At 41.6% G+C, this 23,604-nt stretch overlaps 1 protein-coding gene across 3 annotated transcripts in view; it reads left to right on the forward strand.

The window, feature by feature from the left end:
• The window catches only part of nrxn1b (neurexin 1b), a 159,830-nt gene that overhangs the window by 47,356 nt on the left and 88,870 nt on the right, over positions 1–23,604 (forward strand). For all 3 annotated transcript variants that reach the window (XM_058795417.1, XM_058795408.1, XM_058795409.1), the window contains 4 exons: positions 53–494; positions 8,098–8,481; positions 11,957–12,160; positions 14,413–14,439. In XM_058795417.1, coding sequence (XP_058651400.1) covers positions 53–494; positions 8,098–8,481; positions 11,957–12,160; positions 14,413–14,439 — 1,057 coding nt within the window. The remainder of the gene's footprint in view (positions 1–52; positions 495–8,097; positions 8,482–11,956; positions 12,161–14,412; positions 14,440–23,604) is intronic.

Consider the following 23,604-nt stretch of genomic DNA (forward strand, 5'->3'; position numbering starts at 1 on the left):
CTATATAATTAAAGGTGACTTGACTTCAATTGACATTGTTTTATATTTATAGGTTGCATATAAAAACAATGACGTTCGGCTGGAGCTGTCCAGACTGGCCTTTAAAGGCGACCCAAAAATGAAGATCCACGGAGTTGTTGCCTTTAAGTGTGAGAATGTCGCCACATTAGATCCCATCACTTTTGAGACACCAGATTCCTTCATCACACTTCCTAAATGGAACACTAAGAAAACCGGTTCTATTTCCTTTGACTTCCGCACCACTGAGCCCAATGGACTTCTCCTCTTTAGCCATGGGAAACCAAAGCAACAGACAAAAGAGGCCAAGAGCCCTTTCACACAGAAGGTAGACTTCTTTGCCATTGAGATGCTGGATGGTCTTTTGTATCTGCTTCTGGATATGGGATCAGGCACAACCAAGACACTGGCTGTGAACAAAAAAGTGAACGATGGAGAGTGGTATCATGTGGACTTCCAGAGGGATGGCAGATCAGGTAACATTTTGCTGACTTTTGTACCATTGGTAACAGGAGTGCATTTCATTGGCTGGCTATGGTCACATATTCCATTGTTACAAACATAGTTCAGTTATTTGGTGTTTCTTGAAACTACCGTTCAAACAGCCATTCACAAATCACATGACAAGGTTGTGTGGTTGGAACTACAGCTCTCCACCTGTGGTTAGAAGCATGGTTTGTTTTTGGTCTGTGGAGCCCTGTACGCCTTAAATGAAGAAACATATGCACAGAGATATATGGTAGTCAACGTTTGAAGTGGATCAAAAAAGTTAATCAAAGCTGTCCTGAGACAAGAACACATTTTGGTTTTACGTTTTAGGACAACTTTGATGAAAGGTTTTGATCCACTTCAAATGTTGACTACTGTACACTAAAAAAGAAACAGAAATATCAGTAGTAAATTAACTACTATTTTGATTTGCCATCTTTCCATATATATATATATATATATATATATATATACTGTATATACAGTATATATATCTATATACAGCGGGCAAAATAAGTATTGAATGCGTCACCATTTTTCTCAGTAAATATATTTCTAAAGGTACTGTTGACTTGAAATTTTCACCAATGTCAGTAACAACCCAAGTGATCCATACATACAAAGAAAACAAAACACATAATTTCAGAAATTAAGTAATGTGTAATAAAATGGAATGACAGGGAAAAAGTATTGAACACATGAAGAAAGTGAGGTGCAAAAAGCATGGAAAGCCAAGACACCAGCTGAAGTATGTCAGTAATAGGAAAACAATCCTGCCCCTCGTCAGTGGAAATTAATATTAGCTGGTTCAGTTCAGTCCCAACACCTACAGTACCAGGATGATGAAGATGAAACAAAGGTGGACATTTCAGCATGACAAAGATCCCAAACACACAGCCAAGGAAATTCTCGATCGGTTTCAGAGAAAGAAAATAAAGCTGATAGAATGGCCCAGCCAACCACCTGACTTGAATCCAATAGAAAATAAGAACTAAAGATGAGAGTTCATAGAAGAGGCCCACAGAACCTTCAAGATTTGAAGACTGTTTGTGTGGAAGAATGGGCCAAAATCACACCTGAGTAATGCATGCGACTAGTTTCTCCAACAGGAGGCGTCTTGAAGCTGTCATTACCAACAAAGGCTTTTGTACTAAGTATTAAATAAATTTCAGTAGTTCAATACTTTTTCCCTGTGTCATTCCATTTTATTACACATAATTTAATTTCTGAACTTATTTGTTTTGTTTTATTTGTATGTATGGATTACTTGGGTTGTTACCGACATCTGGTGAAAATTTCATGTCAACAGCACCTTTAGAAATATGTTTACTGGAAAAAATGGTGATGTGTTCAATATATATATATATATCTATATATATATATAGATATATAAAACCTTAAAGAAGCAAAAGAAAAAAAAATACTGCTCAAGAAGTAAACAAGGATTTTCAATAAGCTGTTATTAAGTACTGTTCAAAAACAAATTGCATGAATGCACAGTGCAGTTCGGATTTTTCAGAACACTCTGGAGCATCGCCCCACCACAGAAGATTAGTTTTCTTCTTGCTTTATACTTTTCGCTCACTGTAGACAGAGTAGTTAGAAAATACTCGATAACACTTTACAATACGGTGACACTAATATGCATTAATTCATGCTTAACAAATGCACAGATAATCATGAGTTAATGTGTAACTCATGAAGAACTAAACCATTTATTAACAATTACTGCATCAGCAACAAATGAACATTCTATATGATTCATAGATTAAGCAATCAATACATTGTTATTAGTTAAATGTGTCATAAAGTATTAATTCCATAATGACATATTATATTAACTAATAGTTTAAATTAATATGTTAATTACCACAATGGGTTCAAGCATGCATTTCAACTTTCAGTTGTCTGCTTTAATTAATCATTAGCTAATGATTTGCATGGGTATGATTATGGTGTGCCTTTACTTGTTGAGGCACATGACTAACTAACTAATTCAAAATCTATAACCACAAGGACATATTACTTAACAATTAGTTAATAGGCATGTGCCTCAACAAGTAAAGTCATAACATAATGATACCTTAGCAAATCATTAGCTAATGATTAATTAAAGCAAACAACTGGAAGTTTAAAGGCATGGCTTCGACCCAATGTGGTAATTATCATATGAATTTACTTCATTAGTTAATAAAATAAATTATTAGGTAATATATTATATATTAATATATTATGACGCATTTAACTGATAACAATTTATTGATTACTTAATCTTTGAATCATATCGAATGTTCATTAGTTGCTGATGCAGTAATCGTTAATAAATGGCTTAGTTCATCATGAGTTATACATTAACTCATGATTATCTGTGCATTAGTCAAGCATTATTTAATGCATATTTGTGCACCCGTATTGTAAAGTGTTACCAAATACTCCCCCTCTCTACTTTGCTCCTGATTCACTGTCCTGCAACACAGAGACACTGTGAATAGTAGCTGAAGACAGCATATTTTTTGATTTTCATCTATTTGTTAGCATTTTCTCATGGCCAAGGCCTTGAAATGTCACACTGAAATTAGATTTGGCCTCCAGCTGTGTTTTCCACTCTGTCTTGAAAGCTGATAATTACTGTACATGAATTGTTTCATTACCTTGGCTTCACGCTGTGAGTGAGATATGACTGACACAGGAGCAGTCTGTTGGGAAATTACAGTTGGGATGCTTTCATTGTGAATAGATTGGCTGGGCTAAGAAATCATGCAAATGAACAGCTATGGAAACTTTTACCAAATAAATTCCTTGATGCACAACAAAAAACTCATGTGACTTTGCCTCAACAGATCGTGTAATTAGATAACTGAACTAACCAGTGCATCAATCTCATTGCACAGCATTCTGAAATACCTAAGCCAAAGTATGTTATCTAAAATATTTGGTATGATCACCTCCTATAACTTAGTGAACCAGCAAACTATCCAATGAGTAAAATCAAAAGAAAAGCCAAAAAAAAAAAACCCTTCAGAATACTGTTACGTTGCAGTGGCTGTAACGAGACACATGACAATGGAGAAGAAGAAACAAAGCCTTTATTCACAGTTATAGGAAATATCCAGGGAAACACAGGAAAAATAGCAACCACATAAAATGAAACGTGACTGAACAATGAACAAAAGAACAGCTTAAAGTAACGCAATGACCATATCCCATATATCAAAACTCATATATCAAATGTCATTTCCATACCTAAATTGCATATTTTACAGTCACTGTTATGCACATTCATAATAAGCACAGCTCAAATGCTTCCTACCAGTGGCCCTCCTTCACAAAACTTGACATCTCGCGCAGTTTATCATGGGTAGAGTGCAATTTATGCACAATTTCAAACCTTTAACCCACGGGGGACCATGGTGGAAGATTTTCTGCTCAACAGATCCTGAGCTCATTGACAAATATCTTATCTTGTAAGATGTGTTCCCTTTAAAGAGCGTACATGTGATTGTGAAATCAAAAGTGAAAGTGAACAGTGAGTGCTCATACAAAAACGATTCTCGCATATGGATAGAGGCTCCCTGATGACACCAGGGGGCCGATTGATCCAGACAGAGCTGATGGAGGTGGAGCCCAGGGTGGAGACGGAGAGAAGAAGAGCCAGGGTGTCACTAAGGGTCCAGAGAGCCAAGGCGGAGTTGACGACTCATGTGACTAAGGCTGAGACGGGGACCCGGAAGACACAGCAGAGCTGGTGCGACTGCAGACAAAGGTGGAGCCGGAGGGAAGGAGGAACGAGGCAACGCTGGAGGAGCTGAATCATCAACTAACCAAGGCGGAGCCAGTTGGAACCAGTGGGATGATGGTCCATGGTGGAGATGAGGGAGCAGGGAGCCAAGGCGGAGCCGTTGGGTCAGAGGGCCGAGGTGGAGTCTGGGATTCGGAGGCTGGAAGCAGAGACAGAGGATCCTCACACCTATGCAGAGCTGGTGACTGGAAGGCCCAAGCCGGATCCACGTAATAGGGTGGAGCAGACTGAGGATGAGCTGAGGGAATGGCAGGAGCCAGTGGAGATGAGGAACAAGCAGATTCTGGAAGAGGAGGTGAGAGAGGGAGGCTGGGTGAGAACTCAGGAGACGTAAGAGATATTAAGCTTGGCGGAACCAGCGGAGATGCAGGAGCGATGTTGCTGGCTTGTGCACCTGTTCAGATGCATCTTGAGACTCAGGCTTATTGGCTTGGTCTTGCGCTGGCTTGGGTGTTTCAGTGGGCTTGGGCTCTTTGTCTGTGGTGGGCTCAGGCAATCACTTCATGCTGTGGGGTGATGGCTGGCTGGGCTCTGGATCAGGAGTGGGGCAGTTGAATTCTTTCTCTGTGAGGCCGATGTTGAACGGCCACCCCCAATTCACCAGCACCCACTCCACAAATGTGTCAAAGCTCACTCGAGGACCTTCTCCAAACAGCTTAGCCTTTGTCACGTTGCCAGGCAGCTGTCTGGGTAGGGCGTCAGGTATGCAGGATCTAAAAAATTCCCTCGTATGGTCCTCAAGGGAGTGATGCTCTTGATCCAGGCAGAGGAGGCTAACTGCAGGAATTTCCATTATGGAGGTTTGATCATCTGTTACATTTTGGTCTTTATTCACAATTCAAAATGCTCAGGAAATATCCAGGGAAACACAGGAGAAATAACAACCACATAAACTGAAATGTGACCGAACAATAAACAGAAGAAACTCAGGGTTTAAATACACAGGCAGATAATATTCAGAATTACGAACACATGATGAATTAATGAGCAACTATGGAAACAGATGAGGGAATCATAGGAAACTATGGAAACAAACTAGTGAACAGTGAACAGAACTCAGGCAAAGCAAAATAGGGAACAGAGTGAAAATGTGAAAACTATATATGTTACAAATACCATTCTGGTTTAATAAAAGTAAATTTCTAGAAAGAAAAAAAAGCTACATACTCACCTGTTCCATTTGTTTGTGCTGTTTTCAATAAAATAACTACCACTGAGTTCAACATCATTCTTCTCTCTTGAGTCAGATATCCCCAGAAGGCCAAACCAAACACGATGAACGATGAACCCAGAAGGAACATCACCATCAGATCCATTTCGAGACTTGGTGGACATCCTCCTCCATGCACTCATCACACCCAGAACCTTCTTATTCAGTGCTATGGCCAATCCAGCACCCTACTCTGGCTTGGCGGAGGACTGTATTAGCTTCCTTCTACAGTTCTTACTAGCCCTTGAGATGTAGCCGCAGCAATTTTCCCACTGAACATGCAAAGGTATTGTTCATACTCTCACTGCTCACCAGGAGAGTGCTGCATTGGGCAGAAATGAAATGGCAGGGAGCCGAGCCAGCCTGGCCACCCAGTTCCAAGTTTTCATCGCCCACTTCCGTGAGGTATTTAGCCATCCAACAAATGACTTATCTGTGAGAGAACAACTTGATTTAAAGTTCTGTATTCCATCTGCTGCCTATGATGATGCAATGGGGTTTGAACACTTTATTCAACTCTCCACCAGGGTTGCCAATCGGATGAAGAACTGTATCAGTGAGTCGCCAGCCCTGCAGTCCACGTCTTTCCACTGCCAGCCTTCTCTCTGGCACTCTAAAATCAGGCAATGAGCCCATACAGAGCAGTGAGCCCATGCAGTAACTTAATTTTCGCAGTGCTCTGCTAGAACCTCCATCTCTGGAATAGGGCTTGTGAATTCATGTATAAGATCCACTCAATAATTGGAAAACCCTTGGGAAAAGGAACTCTCTGATACAATGTTGGTCCTTTTAAACTGCAAGTAGTCTGCCTGCAAACTGAGAACAAACTGGTTTTGGAGAAATCCTCTGCTTGACATCATCTTAGGGCACCCTGGGTTTGTAAAACACTCAGCTGCCCTTTCCTGTTACTTTCTTTCCCAAGTCACCTGAAATTCCGCCATGGGTTGTAAACCCCACCACAATCAAGAGTCTATGGTTATTCTCCCTTGCTACTCCTACTTCTAGGATGCAATGAGCCTCCTATTTATCACCACACAGATCACAGGACTGCGCTATCAACCTCCTACCTGGTGAGACAGTGCCAATTTACCCACTTTCCCTCCCAGAGCAGAAAGCCATGGAGGAATATGTAGAAGAGGTGATCCAGTTCCATCCATATCCCTGCTGCTTCCAGCTTCTTCTTTGTGGCTAAAAGGCATGGAGGCTTACAGCTCTGTATAGATATCCTGTCCTTCAGCAAAATAACTGTAAAGTACCCTTATTCCCTCATCCCAGCTGCCTTGGAACTGCTGCATAGAGCCAATATTTTTACAAAGCTTGATATTTGCAGCGCTGATAACCTTATACATTAAAAATGACCCAATAAAAAATGCAAACATACAAATGAAAAATGAAAATAATAATAACAATAATAATAAGTATTGCCGAACCTTTGCCTTGAACTCTGTCACTCTGTGGTCATCATCCTCATCTCTCATCAGCTGTGTGTTTAGGAGGTGATAGGGTAAATGGAAACTGACACGTTTTAATCTGTTGACATTATGATGGTTGCACATTGCCCATTATCTGCCATCTCGAGGGTTCTGGCATCTTGCAGCTTTGTTACCATTCAGTCAGACAGAACGTTGTAAGTGCCGTCCAGCAGTCAGTCTCAAGGGCTGATAACTTTCTGCTATCAAGTTGTGTTTTAAGTGCATCAAAACAGTCTTCAAATCTATGGGTAATAGTACGTCTTGAAGGGATTTCGTAATTGGGCTCAATGTAGCTGAATAGCTCTTGAAAACCTTCACCACTGATGGGCAAAATTTATTTTACTACCATTGAACAGATTCTCTCTGTTATCTCCTTAGATTGCTGTGCATCGCGTCTTCTACCTGATAACATAGAGGGCAAAGTTTGTTGTCCTTCATCACACAATGCTTGTGGATATTTGCTTTGCAAGTGATATTGCAATGTATTTGTACTACTGCTGTATTTATTAATACCACATAATAACAATTGCAAGTCACTTTATCACCCTTTCTGTCAAAATGGTCCCACACAGTACTTCTTTTTACTTGATCAGCGAAATACGTACACGTGGTTGCATGTGTCGACATGCCCCCTTGAGTTAACAAATATGTATAGCATATTTTTCTTTAACCATGCGACAAATGGTCAATATGAGCATCCCAAATTTTGGTTTAATAAACCAGTGGCACATACGCTCAGTAGTGCATTACAATAATCTAGTCACACATAATCATGAATGTGTGAATTTGCTTTTTAGCATGAAAGTGCTATATATATTTCATGTAATTTCAGTCTCTATATGATTTGAAACAGTCATTGGTGAGGTGGTGGTGTGTAACCTGTACCTCTTGTATGTATGTATGTATTTATTTATTTACACATTTACCCTAATTTTAAAACTTACCTAACACTAGAGTTGTGTATTATAATGTTTTACAACTGTGAATACATTTGAATATGTATTCATATGAAGTGTTTTCAGGCATCTTATTTGTACTTTATTCTCTAATAAATGACAGGATTTACTTTGCACAGTCTCACATTTTTCTCTGGCATTGTTGAATTCCAGGTACCATCTCTATCAACACAATTCGCACACCGTACCAAGCCCCAGGAAACAGCGAGATTCTTGACCTGGATGAAAGCCTGTATCTCGGAGGACTTCCAGAAAATAAGGCTGATATGGTGTTTCCTACTGAGGTGTGGACTGCTCTGCTCAACTTTGGTTATGTAGGCTGCATCCGTGACTTCTTCATCAGTGGTCAGAGCAAAGACATCCGCCGCATAGCTGAGGTTCAGAAAGCAGCAGGCGTAAAGTCCTCCTGCAGTAAAGAGGCTCCTAAGCAGTGTCTCAGTAACCCCTGCCAAAACAATGGAATCTGCAGGGAAGGGTGGAACCGTTATGTGTGTGACTGCTCTGGGACGGGCAATCTTGGTCGCTCCTGTGAGAGAGGTGAGGCTGACACTTGTTTTAAATGCTTATCACTTCATATTTCTTAAATATTGCAGAAACTTTGTATTATATAGCAGTTTCATTAAGATGGAGGTTTCTTGTTTCATTGTTGTAGCTGTTATTTGGGACAGGACGTTTTGTGTGTTCCTGTCTAGTTTTTGATTTTCAGTGTCAGGATCCTGACATCCATGCTCTGTACACTTTAATCTCTGTTTTGCCATTGAAGCCACTTTGCCTATGGGATGACATTAGTCTCAAAATGATTAACATAATTTATATTATTTACATAATTATCCATGTACTTGATACAGGTTTCTTAACACCCACAATCAAATGCCTTTCATCTTAAATCAATTTAAAGTGTGCAGCAGTTTCTACAAATAGAGACATATTAGTGAATACAATTGTTTTCTTTTTTGAAAAAAGAATAACATTTTTAGATAAACATAAATGGATCATGTCAGGATGTTCTAGAGCCAGGGAAACGAGGAGACGAGGGATAACCAAAACATAGATTTATTTTCGAACTCAGGAACACAGGAGACATCGAACATCCAAAACGACAATTAGACAATTAGACAATTAACAGCTGACAAGACGACAGGGAAACACAGGGCCTATAAACGGAACGAAATCAAACGAGGAAAACTGTAACAGGTGGGGAACAAATCAAACACGGCTGGAGACTAAAGAACTCATAATGACAGGAACAGGAACAAACCAAATATGGGCACGAGAGGAGGGGAAACACAAGACAGGACTGACATTACTCCCCCCTCCCGGAAGGCGCTTCCCGCGCCTAGCAACATCCAACGGGGAGGGGGGTGGGCGCTCTGGAGGCCTCTAGGGACCAGGAGACATCATAGACGGCCTCCAGGGCGGCGCCCGTTCCGGGAGCCATGGCGGATCAGGGGAGTCCGGCGGCCATGGTGGATCAGGGGACTCGGGATGCCATGGCGGGTCAGGGGACTTGGGATGCCATGGCGGGTTAGGGGAGTCCGGCGGCCATGGTGGATCAGGGGACTCGGGATGCCATGGCGGGTCAGGGGACTTGGGATGCCATGGCGGGTTAGGGGAGTCCGGCGGCCATGGCGGATCAGGGGACTTGGGATGCCATGGCGGGTTAGGGGAGTCCGGCGGCCATGGCGGATCAGGGGACTCGGGATGCCATGGCGGATCTGCCTCCGAGACCTCGGCCCCAGCCCCCACCTCGGCCTCTCTGGCCGGAGCCCTAATACCCCCCCCCCAAATTTTCCTGGGGAAATTAGAGGTTGTCTTTGGCTGGGGTTCAGGGCAAGCGGACTCTTGGGAGCGCCTTTGTGGCGCAGGCACTGGGGGGCGCTCTGGAAGCGCAGGGCTGGACGGGACCAGCGGAGACTCTTGGGGACGCCTTTGTGGCGCAGGCACTGGGGGGCGCTCTGGAAGCGCTGTGCTGGACGGGACCAGCGGAGACTCTTGGGGCCGCCTTCGTGGCGCAGGCACTGGGGGGTGCTCTGGAAGCGCGGTGCTGGACAGGACCAGTGGAGACGCAGGAGGAGCCGGCCCTGGCGGGCACTTGCGAGGGGCAGGCACCGGCGTCCACAACATCCCCTCGTACTCCACCAATAACCCTAGGGGTACCTGGGGGATATCCGTACTCCCTGTCGGCGGGCCTGCCATATTCTCTGCCGGTGAGCTTGCCACACTCTCTGCCGGCGGGCTTGCATGGGCCGCGAACGGCGGCGTGAATTTCCCCGCTGACGGCGGGCTAGGGAGAGCCGCGGACGGCAGCGGGCTTACGTGGGCCGCGAACGGCGGCTGGCTTGCGTGGGCTGCGAACGGCGGCGGGCTTGCTTGGGCCGCGGACGGCGGTTCTGGATCGGGGCTGGACTCTCTCCAGACACCGGAGGATCCCTTCCCTCCAGTTCAGTCCTGTGGTGTCTGGGAGGTCCACGGGGCAATGGTAATTAGCCCCGATCCAGAACAGTGAGTTGATGGTGGCATCCTCCCACGCCGTCGCCGTGGCGAGCCTGCAGAACTCCCAGGCGAACTCCACGAAGGGGAGATCTCTGCAGGCTAGGGCGACAAACTCTCGGAAACACAGGGCTTATAAACGGAACGAAATCAAACGAGGAAAACTGTAACAGGTGGGGAACAAATCAAACACTGCTGGAGACTAAATAACTCATAATGACAGGAACTGGAACAAAACAAATATGGGCACGAGAGGAGGGGAAACACAAGACGGGACTGACAGATCAGCCACAACTTACAGATGAAGTGAATAACATTGATTGTATTGTTACAATGGCACCTGTCAAGGGGTTTGATATATTAGGCAGCAAGTGAACAGTCAGTTTCATGTGTTGAAAGCAGGACAAATGGGCAAGCACCTACTTTGTGCACATTAGCATAGTGGAAAGCGGTTGCCTGGTCTGACAAATCACCTTTTCTTTTAGATCGGGTATGTGTGCATTGTTTGTGTCAGTTTGCTCATCTCTGACAGGCCATATCTGTGGAGATGCATGTTGCAGTAGCGCTGTGGTATCTGGCTACCAGGAGCTGGTCTAACGTGGTCTCAGTCCTTTATTTTTTGCAGTTTTGGGAAGAGTAAAATTTACATATGTAACTACAATAACCAGATAAATTTACACTTGCCCAGTTGCATCTAAAATGTATTTCAAACCATCTCCTGAAGTGGTTTGTGTGATTGGATTACAGTCTGTCTTAAGTGTTTGTTGGAGGGTATTCATACCTCGTCTTTTTGTGATTGGATAATTGTCCAATTAAAGAAAATGCATGAAGTGGCCAATTGTAAACAGGCCCAAAGAGTTCAAGGTGTTGCGTTGGCCTACAAATTCCCCAGATTTCAATCCGATTGAGCATTTATGAGATGTGCTGGACCAACAAATCCAATCCATGGAGGCTCCACCTCACAACTTGCAGGACTTGTAGGATCTGCTGCTAATGTCTGAGTGTCAGATACTTTAGGACACAAACAGAAGTCTTGTGAAGTCCACGCCTTAACACATTAGAGCTGTTTTGGGGGACCAACACGATATTTGGCAGGTGGTTTCAATGTTGTGGCTGATCAGCGTATGTCCTGAAAACTACTCCTGTTCAACTGATCGCAGCACACCGGGTCATTATAGGTGTAGGGGTAGTCAACCCTGCTCCTGGAATGCTACTGTCCTTCAACTTAAAAGCCCAATCAAACACACCAGAATCAGGAAGGTAGCTCTTCAAGAGCCGGGTTGGAGACCCCTGGGCTTCAGTTTCACTTGCATATGAATAAATTAAACATCAAATATTTGTAATGACTGTGAATATAATTTTCACTTACATTGTGGCCTGATAAACTACTTTTGGCTGGAAATGTATTTCATTTTATTTTATTTAAAAAAAGGTGAAATTTATTTTTTAATTTTTTATTTTTTTTTACTTTTTTTGTGATTAATGACATTGATATAGTATAATTTTTGCCTCTCATCTGCAGATGCCACCATTCTCAGTTACGATGGCAGTAAGTTCATGAAGGTCCAGTTATCTGTAGCTATGCATACAGAGGCTGAAGATGTTTCACTACGGTTTCGCTCCCAGCGGGCATATGGTGTTCTCATGGCAACCACTTCTCGAGACTCTGCAGACACCCTCCGTTTGGAGCTGGATACAAGTCACGTCCGGCTCACGGTTAATCTAGGTATCAGTGCTAAACACATTCTATCATACACCTGTGACCAAATGTACTCAAACTTGTTCATATCTAGCCTGCAATGAACTTTAAACAAAACCTTTTTTTTTGCTGTCATGCACTTAAACATCTCTTCAAAGCACATCACACAGAAAACCACTGTTGTCTTTATGGTGGACATGCTCAGAGCCCTTCAATGCTCGGAGTCTGCAGCTCTCCGTACACACTCAAACACCTCAGCTGTGCTCTATGTTAAAGGGGAATGCTCTTTGTTGCCCTTCTCATCTGAAAAACAGCCATTTCTCAGAGCATAAACATTCTGTGCTCTGTTATTTTCACTTTGATTAATACATTCACAGGGGAAAGCTGTGCACTTTAGTTATCCACAGGTTTACCATGTCTAAAGGCTGATTTATACTGCTGTGTCTGACCTAGATTGTAGCCTCTATGCTGTGACCTACATGGCTGTTTGTGGGCTGGTTTAAGAGGTGCACGTCAGACTGCAGAAGGGATGCCCAATCCTGTTCCTGGAGATCAACCTCACTGCAAAATTCAGTTCCAATCCTAATCAAACACACCTGAACCAGCGAATTAAAATCTCCAGGAGCTGAATTCTGCAGGAAGGTAAATCTCCTGGAATGGGACTAGGCTCCTCTTGACTACAGTTCCATAGAGCCAATGGATTATGTCCAAATATATATCAAGTTTTAACTGCTTTTAAATATGGGTGTGAATCACTGTAAAACCACTGACACACTCTCTTATATATGTGTGTGTGTGTGTGTGTGTGTGTACACACACACACACACACAAAATAATAAATGTCATCTAATTATAACTCTAATGAGATTATAATAAGATATAATAAGATAACACTGCTTATAGGGCTTTTGCACAAGCAGCAGTAATTGATGCATAGAGAATGAGAAGGGGTTGGGATTTATTATAGATTTGGTTTTTAGTACCTGAATGACAGCGTGACTCTGCACAGTTCACACTCCCAAAGTGAATGTTGTTAGCCTGTTAATATGGACACAGAAATGCAAAAACAAGTAATTTGCTCAGTGAATTGTCACAGTATTGCGTATTTAAATGCTCCTCTAAAACAGTATTGTGGAAGGTGTCCAAATATATGCAAACTCAGGTTTTTCAAACTTCTTTTTACCTCTAAGCAAAGAATGAAGAAGAACTTAATTTATGCCAGAGCTTTAGAATTTGTATAGTTCAACCAAAAAGTCTGTCATAATTTACTTTTTATTATTTGTTTTTTATTTTGTGGAACACAAAAAAAGATATTTTGAGAAATATCTCAGTGTTTTTAACCATACAACAGAAGTCAATATAAGTCTTTTTTCTTGTTGTTTTTTTGTTTGTTTAATACATAACAGTGTTACTTTAGTAAGAGCATTTCCTCGCATGATGAGCCAGCTCTGGTCTTTGATTGTGTGTGGCCCCTTCTCTGCTGAGGTTGATGGCACACTAGGCTGAGACCCTGCTTCTAGTGAACTTGGATGAAATATCTCAATTAATCACTACCTAAAAACAGGCATACTGATTTCATTGGAAACCGATTTTCTTGATATTGTATAACTGATATTCTTCCATACCTTTTAATCAAGGAATTTACTTTATTTCATTACGAAAAGTCTGCATCTAATTTATGAACCACCCACAATCCAACTTTATGTAACCAGGTGCTACAGTACATGCTATAGCACTGCAGAGAATCTTAATTTTCTAAGAACATGGTCTGAAAAGTTTGGGTGAGCAGCCGATAACAAAAAAATATGGATTACTAGGCAGTTTACTAGTCATTGTCACAGCCTGACCAATGGTATGATGCTTTGGCATTTCCATTCTTAGTCAAATACATTTCCATTAGTAATCAAATCAAATGTAGATATATAGAGAAACGAGAAAAAAATTGAATTTTTTTGGAGGGTTAAAACCCTTTCACTGACCATTTGATGAAAGTAAAAGAAAAAGTCTTCTAGACCCTAGTTTTACTCTATTTGTGGAAAGTGGCACTTAAATGCTGCCTATTTGGCTTAAAAAAATATAAGAGTAATATTTGTACAATATTCCTAGAAAGCGTTCAAATTCACAGCAGGACATTTGGATGAATGCGATGGCATGCACGAGCATCAGGATCATTGGTGTTCTTGTGTGTCTGTCCCCAGAGATGTGGGTTATGTGCTTCAATATCTGCAGATATTACTTTGAAGGCTGAATTTACATGTCATTTATTCTTCCCCATCTAGACTGTGACAGGATAAACTGTACCACGAGTAAGTGACACTTTCTCTTCTTTCATACCTTCCATTTACTATTGTTAAATGTTTGCTACCTGTGTTTTGTTTTATTATTAATTTAATGTAATGTTCTTTGAGGTTCACTTATAATGTTGGTAATGCTTTAAGCACAAAACATGATCATTTTCCCTTTTGTCGGAAAAGCTTTGTTTTGGTGCAGTGTCTCTGGGACTTATCAGTAAATAGCCAGTGTCATGCATCTCACTGTCACCTCACTGCTCACCTCTGCTGAGCAGGTTTTGGGAGGATTAAGGAATTATGCTATTGTGGAGGTGCTCTGATACAAATGTCTACCAAAATGTGTAGGACGTGGATAAGTCATTATGGCAATAAAATGCTTTTATTGAGAGGAGGAGGAATTGTTGAGCTCTGCAACTTAAACTTTTTTTTTTTTTTTTTTTATATAGTGCAACAACCTCTTGTCAAAAGATCCAAATTTGATCGATAATGTCATAAGGCCAATTAAACATCTGCAAGTGGCAAATGCACTGTATGAATGAATGAATGAGGCATTTATTCACAAGATTTAGTCGTACATGAGCACATGTGATGGTACTCTCTCTATATTTGTCCCTCTCCTTTCTATATGTCAACAGGCTTACTGGCAAAACATGCCTTTTTTCAAAATTCAAAACACATACCTACGCATACAGTTTACTGCGGTTTCCAGCTGAAATGAACAGTGGTAGAGTAAAACACAAACAACTTTTATTCCTTTTTACACAGAATATGATTATAGGAGCAGATTTAAAATTATTAAACAAATTATTTTCAAGTAGTTCCTTACAAAATGCTATTTATGTTATAATATATGATTTTTTTTTAATTAATACAACCCTGCCTATATGTCTACCTTATGTGACACACTGTCTTAAAAGGATCTCTCTTAACAAGCTGATGATCTGAATCAAGAATTTTAACTAAGGCAAAGAAATAAGACATACAAAATATGCAGATCAGTGGGTCCCCAGGATCACAGTTGAGAACCACTGCTATAGAGGACCTTAATGAGGGCCCATCTTCACAGGATCTGGAACATTCTTAGTTGTTAGCACAGTAACAAGACTGGCAGATTTTTAACTAAGAAATTAACTCAGCGGAGAACCACACTCTTATATCACTTACAGCTGCATGTCCTGATAATGTAGGGGTAGAAACCGGTAGTCACACACACACACACACACACAGAGAGAGAGGTTAGTAAATAGAGAATGGTGAATGAAATCCTTGCAGTTTCTTGGACCATAACCTGAATTAACCATCAATCAGTTATTTTACACTCATATTGTTCATTGAATGGGGATTGTCTGCTTGTGTGTCATCTCAGATCTGGTTGAGTCTGGAGTGAATGTTTTGAGAAGCCAGTCAAGGATGGTAACTTCAGTGATGAGCTGACTTGGTGGCATCTAATGATTTGTTCGTTAAGACATCCTGATTAATGGAATACCAACAAGGTTTTGATCAGTCAAACATCATCTTAAGTTTGGAATGTAAACATGTTATCTCACCTCCTATCAATCAACATACTGCACTATGATCACACTGTTCTTTCAAGTTTCCTGCTCTTGTTCTATGCATTTCTGTGTACCCCTCGAGTTGGTTTGTACAAATACAAAAGTCCAAATGGGTTTTGACCGTAATATATAACAGGTTCTGTGTTGCTTTAACAAGGCTGGTTCTATTGTGTGACAAAAAGCCTAATCTACATCTGCATATCCTGTTGATGGACAGATGTGTAGATGTGGTGCCATCTAGACAGCATCTCTGATTTTGTGACCCAAATGGTCCATGTATGAAATCAGGGCCTCTAGTGGAATCCTGTTAACTGCGCTCTCACAAATTTTGGTCATCCATAAAGGTTGACTGCCATGCATTACTAGCCATTTTTTAAAGAAATGAAATGCACAGGCAGCAGACAAATGTATTATTACCTATTGCACCGTTGCCTTCGGTCCATCTGTGAGTCTTCATAGGAGCAATCCTTCATAGATATTTCTCCCCATTGAGCCCAGAAATTATCCTGGTGGTAGGACAATGGTCAAAGATGTCTCCCTGACACTATTGCATTATCTCTCATTCTTCCCTTCCCAGCAAGACCTCTCTGCACCTGACAACCGAGTCAGCTAATTTTTACTTCTTCCTCTCATGGACAGCCTCTGTCTCATTCTCATCCTGTTGATTAATGGGAATTATAGTCGGTGAGCAAAGATGCAAATTCATCTGTAAATCATGCTTGGGTTTGAGTACACCCTAAAACTATAGCTTGACTATATGCTAAAATCCCAATACCTTTATTATAGCTTGATTAAAACTGCCCATGTAAACGTACTTTATGAACTTTCTTTAAAAAGAAACAAACCATGTGTAAAGACTTTTGTCTTTACACCAGGGTTCCTCAAATGCTGCCCTAGAGGTCCACTGCCCTACAGATTTTAGCTCAAACCATGATCAAACTCACCCAGCCTGTAACTCTCAAGACCCTGATTAGCTTGTACAGGAGTCTCTGTTTAGGCTTGGAGTTAAACTCTACAGGGCAGTGGCCCTCCAGGGTCAGACTTAAGGAGCTGTGCTCTGCACATATAAAAAATCTCAGCTAATTAGCACAGAACCTGTCACCACCTGTACTTGCCTTGTGTACCCCCTCTGGTTCTACTCCGTTCCCTCGCTCCGATTAGGATTTAAACTGGCCCAAAGCAACCAGCCAATATAAGCTTCAAATTTGCTCTAGGGGCCTCACAGAGGGGACAGTTTTTCTTCTGTGCCATACCACCGAGGAAAATTACCTGGGCTTGGAAGGGTGAGATCAGTAGCTTTTTTATAGAAAACTTAGCTTAGCCTGAGGTACATGTCCACCTTATCAGATGAGCCCTCTCTGCAACTGTTCTGACTGTTCTAATCAAAAACAATTTATTTATTTTTATTACTGGAGGCTGCTAACCCTTACCAAAAAGTAGTACACTTCAAGTTTATTTTATTAAGTATACTTAAGTAAAGTTCAAGTATATTTTTAAGTGTACTTTATGTAGTAAGTATACACATATCAGTGTACTTGTAGTATACTTGTAAGTGTACTATTTCAATACACATTGGGACTAAATTGGCCCACTTTCTAGTATGTAAAAGTATACTTTTAAGTATACTTTAAGTATAACAGTAGTAAACTTTGAGTACACAACTAGTTTACATCAATGTTTTTAGCTTGCACTGCAACTATACTAAAAGTGAACTTAAAGGTATACTGATAGTTTACTAATTAAATATAATTTTTTTAAAGTGAATTTTACATCATACTTTAAGTGTACTACTATGTCCCTATTTAGGTATTAATTTGTATATATTTTGTTATATGAATATACAAAACAACAAAATAAAGAACATATTATCTGCTTGTAAACAAAAACATTTTATTCTAGCTTCTTGCATTCTTTTTTTTTTTTTTAAACATTTGAATGTGGGTAAGTTTCATAAACAAAAAATAAAGAAATAAACAACATTTTGAACAAAAAGCTGAAAAAAGAATATGAATTGGATTCAGAATGATAATCAAAATGTAGACGGAGTCAATCAACACCCCAAAGCTCGACAGTCATTATTACCTCTTCATTGGTGACATTTTATTCCATAATGTTACACAGTTTTGATGCTGTTTTATGTCAGATGATCGTGTTAGATTACAAGTGGAAGCATCTGTTGTTTCAGTTTCTTCTACACTTTTGTTTTTTTGGAAATTCTGTAAAGAAGATGTGTACTAGCGCCCCGTACCATATAACAGTGAAAACAGATTCTAGGAGAACATATACTGTATTTAGACTTTTTCTAAGTATAAGTCAAGTATACTTAAATGTCATTTTAAGTATATTTCTGAGAAGTACATAAAGCCCATTTCTGAGAAGTACATAAAAAGTAGACTAAAAGTATACTTTCCTATTTTAAGTTTAAAAGGAGTATACTAATAGCACACTTGGAAAAAACTTATTTTTCGTAAGGGAACCACCATTTGAGGGCCATTTCCACTCCAAAGCCTGCTCTTATTGACTGGAATTTCCTACTAAACCCTTGATCCTTCAGACTTGAAACTGCATTGTTCACAACCTGCTCCACTTTTCCTGCTCCTGACCTACTGGTCTCACAATTCCCATAAACCAGTCCCATCTTCTCCTGTTTTTAGCCCAAGGTGATGGACTTCACTGGTATCTGTTGGCATTTCTTTCAAACAATTCCGAAAGAAATTCTGAAAGAAAACACAAGTTTACAAACTTCTTGATGTAACTATTGAAATGAAGAAACATTTCTTCTTATTATATATTATATAAGAAAATCCAAGATGGCGCCAGTGTGTGTGGCTTGCCGTCTGGTCCTACAAGCGTTGTGTGGTTTTGTGCTGTTTGTGTCACTTGTTGTTCAAAATGTTGAGTCTCTATTGGTATACGATCGTCAAACACTTCTGGATTTTCGATATGCTGCCAAAGATTTAGTAAAATTTGATTATGCTGGACAAAAGACATTGCCCCCGCTCCTATCGGGCATTCCAGCTTATCTCTGCCGCCTTCCCGTTATACACCCCCGGCGTAAGCGCCACCGTCATCGAGGAAAACGCAGTGGTCGGCTGGTGAGGGTGAAGACTGGCTTAGCGCTCTTTTCCATGGGTTCCTGGACTGAGTACCGAGCGGTGCCCCGCCTTTCTATTTCTCGACGAGTGCTGGACCCTATCGACGTCTGGCTGGTACCTGTCGTCGGCCCAGATGAGGTGTTCCAGCCCCGTGCCCCCTGCTCTCCTCGACCCCGCTGGCGCGGGGTAAATCTGCGAGACCTGCGGCCTCTATGTCGGGTTCCGTTGAAAGTCAGCACCGCAGATCCGCCAGCAGTTCCTACCAGGATTGGGCTGGTGAACACTAGATCGCTGGCGAATAAAACTTTTATTCTAAAGGACTTCTTCTCGTCCAGGGGTTTGGACTTTCTCTGTGTGACTGAGACGTGGCTGACAGTTGGTGAGTCCAGTGTTTTCTCTGAACTCTTACCGAATGATTGCTGCTATTTAAATTCCCCGCGAACGTCGGGGCGAGGAGGAGGAATAGCAATCGTTTATAAGGATGCCTACAAATGTAAACAACTATTGCTACCATCCTCGTTTAGCAGCTTTGAACTGAGTTTATTTGAGCTGGGTCGTTCCTTCAAAATTCTGTGTGCAGTGGTCTATCGGCCTCCCAGATACAATAAGGACTTTATAAATGACTTTTCTGCATTTCTGGCTGATATTATGCCTAAATACGATCATGTCCTTATTGTTGGGGATTTTAATGTCCATGTGTGTTGTCCTGAAAATCCAATGGCAAAGGATTTTTTATATCTCATTGACTCTTTTAATTTGGTGCAGTCTGTGTCTGGCCCCACACATGAACGGACACACACTCGATCTTGTTTTATCTTTTGGTTTACCTGTTCGTAACCTTGAGATATGTGACGAGGGTTTTCTGACCATATGCCTGTACTGTTTGATATTGCTCTTGCCTGTAATACAGTTGAACCTCGCTGCTGTTCGCCCCTGTCGCATCATTAACCCTTCCACTGCTGTTCAGTTTGCATTAGTTGTCAGTCAGAACTATGCTATACCGGAGTCTACATGCAATGATTCAGAGGCGCTTAGCTCATGGTTGCACTCTACCTGGCAAACTGTTATGAATACTGTGGCTCCTTTGAAAATCAGGCAGCCAAAACCTAAATTTGAGCCATGGATGAATGACACGGTTCGTGCTGTCAGACGTGAGTGCCGTAGGGCTGAGCGCAAATGGAAAAAGGACAAATTGCATGTGTCGTTTCATATACTAAGGGATTGCTGGCGTCATTATCAGAAAACTGTGAAAGATGCTAAAAGAAATTATATCTCTGAAATTATTTTGTCAAACTGTAACAAGCCTCGTGTTTTGTTTAAGACTATTGATTCAGTTCTACATGTCCATAACGTCCTGTGTTGATGCCTCCTCTGTTGTATGTGAAAATTTTCTTCACTTTTTTATTGATAAGGTTACTTCCACCAGGGCTCTTATTTCACCTCCTTCTTATGATCCTTCAGTCCCTGTCCTCTGCTCTGCTGTCTTTGACAAGTTTGAGACGGTGACTTTCTCAGTATTACATGAGATTGTTGGTCATCTGAAGCCCTCAGGTTCTCCATATGATGCTGTCCCTCCTCGACTTGTCAAGGAGGTTTTCCTACTGCAGGGCCATCTGTTCTTGCAGTTGTTAATAGCAGTTTGTCATCAGGTGTGGTCCCTGAAATTTTTAAACACGCAGTAGTCCAACCTCTGATTAAAAAACCTGCTCTGGATCCTACAGACCTTGCAAATTTTAGACCTATTTCCAAGCTACCTTTTCTTTCAAAAATCCTTGAAAAGATAGTTTGTAGTCAATTAATGGCATATCTGAAAGATCACAATATTCTTGAAGTTTTCCAGTCCGGTTTTAAAACTCTACACAGCACAGAATCTGCACTTCTAAAAGTTTTTAATGATATTCTTTTAGCTACGGATGCTGGTGATTGTGTTATTCTGGTGCTTCTTGATTTAACTGCTGCATTTGACACTGTGGACCATGAAATCTTAATTTCTCGTCTGGAGCAGTGGGTGGGCATCAAGGGCATAGCGCTCCAATGGTTCAGGTCCTATTTAAAAGGCCGGACCTTCTGTGTTAGCTGTGGTGACTTTGTGTCCTCTTCGGCTCCTCTCTCTTGTGGGTTACCGCAGGGCTCAGTTTTAGGCCCTCTCCTTTTTTCTCTTTATTTGCTCCCCCTTGGTTCAATAATCAGGAAGCATGGCTTGTCATTCCATTGTTATGCGGATGATAGCCAGATTTATGTGCCACTTAGAAAGAATGACACTGTTGGACCGTTACTTGAGTGTCTTGACGATATAAAGGCATGGATGGCTCTTAATTTTTTAAGTTTTAATGAAGACAAGACAGAAGTGATGGTTTTTGGTGGGACCACCGGGACCCCTCTGGTTGATTTGGGTGCCTTGGCTCAGTACATCAAGCCAACCATTACTAATTTAGGGGTGAAAATTGACTCAGATTTTAAGTTTGACAGTCAGATCAGGGCAGTAGTTAAATCAAGTTTTTTCCAACTGAGGCAGTTGGCCAAAATAAAGCCATATCTTACAAGGCAAAATTTTGAGACAGTAATCCATGCCTTTGTAACCACTCGGCTTGATTACTGTAATGCATTGTATGTGGGGGTTAGTGGGTCCTCTGTTGCTCGTATGCAGATGGTGCAAAACGCTGCAGCGCGTCTTTTAACTGGAACACGTAAATATGAGCACATTTCCCCCATATTAGCTTCACTTCACTGGCTGCCCGTACATTTTAGGATTCAATTTAAAATTCTTCTGTTTGTTTATAAATCCCTAAATGGGCTTGCTCCACCTTATATTTCTGAGCTGCTACACCCTTATATGCCTACCCGTTCTCTCAGGTCAGCTGATCAGCTGTTCCTGAAGGTGCCAAAAACAAAGCGTAAGCTTAGAGGGGACCGTGCCTTTGCTGTGGCAGCTCCTAAATTATGGAATGATTTGCCTCTGCCCATTAGACAGGCCTCTTCACTGTTCATTCTTTGTGCCGTAGTTTAAGTACCGCCGGATAGATGAGGAAGGGCTGGAGGCCAAGTGCTGTCATCTTCTTCAAAACCAGACCAAATGCCATTCTCCTGATCGCTGTAGCTGGACTAAAGTCGGGAAAAAATAGTAGTGTGACATTGTTCTGTGCGCATTTCACCGGATAAGCCTGCTGAGCACCCTTCAGAATATCTGATCTGTCATGCCATCTCAGTACACGAAAAATAAGAGTGTGCGGTCTATCGGAGGAGCCTCTCCCTCCGTCATACACGCGGTGTGCCCGGTCAATCTCAATGTCACGGCCCCTCAAGGAAGGAATCCACTTGGGAAGATTAACTCTGAGGAAACCAGCCGTGTCGGATCCCTCAGCCCCCTCTGGCAGCCCCACCAGTCGTACGTTGTTCCTCCTGCACCTGTCCTCCATATCTGTCATCTTCTCTGTGAGTCGCTCCAGCTGATTTCTTACGTCCGTGACTGCCCTCACGTGCATCTGCTTGAACATAATCAATGCGGTCACATGTCTGCTTCGCCGCGGTAGCTATGGCCTCAAACTCCTCTCTTAGCTCTTTAACAGACTTGTTGGTCGCTTGTATGTCCTCACGCAGATCGCGCAATGCTGGAATCAGTACAGAGTCCATCGCATCTCTTACTGCCGAATTCACAACCGAATTCAAAGTGCTTTGCTGTTCTTTAAATGCTAGTTCAATATGGCTAGCAATAGCATCGTCGAGGTCTTCTCTGGAGATGGCGGAATCTCTGAATTTTTTCTTCATTGGCGATTGCTCAATCTCTCTTTTCCGATCCCCTTTGTCTGCCTTAGCACTCATGATGTGTCCAATGCAGAGTGGTTCAAATTTTACTGACAGGATCATACAATATGTGGCAAAGGGGGCAGAGCAAAGACTAAGCTTGCATCGCTGTCGAAGCGTCACATGATCCCCTCTTGGATTTTTCATTCTGAAGTCATTGGTTCCTCCAGCTTTTACAAAATCCATGCAACTGTTTTGCACCAATCAGGATAACCTCAAACATCTGTGAACAGGATGGGGAAAACTGAACAACCCATCACATCTTGTTTGCTAGCTACTGCCAGCCAGTTGTGTAGTCCTGTGACATATCTTGAGATCCCTACTATGCTACTATGCTCCTAACACAGGGATAGGAAACTCTGCTTGGACACATTTTCATTTCAACCCTAATTGTCACACACCTGAATAATAATTATCGTTTTAAGGATTAATTGAAAATTACAAGCAGGTCTGTTTGGTTAGGGTTGAAACTAAAATCTGCAAGACACTGACCTTGCACAGAAGTCTCCAAAACAGCTTAAGAACTGTGGGGCATTGGGAGCTGATATTCGCCTGGCTCTTTCAACAATTTGCCTAACCTCACTCAACTGGAGGTACATCATATTCCACTACTAGCTACAGTACATTAGGTTCATCCACTTACTGTCCTTGTACCTTAAAAAAGTGGGCACCTCTGAACCATTTATTGTTTCATAGATTTATTGTTAGTAACTCATAATAAATCACTGGAG

This window comes from Onychostoma macrolepis, chromosome 13 (genome assembly GCF_012432095.1).
Source record: "Onychostoma macrolepis isolate SWU-2019 chromosome 13, ASM1243209v1, whole genome shotgun sequence".
Taxonomy (NCBI): Eukaryota; Metazoa; Chordata; class Actinopteri; order Cypriniformes; family Cyprinidae; genus Onychostoma; species Onychostoma macrolepis.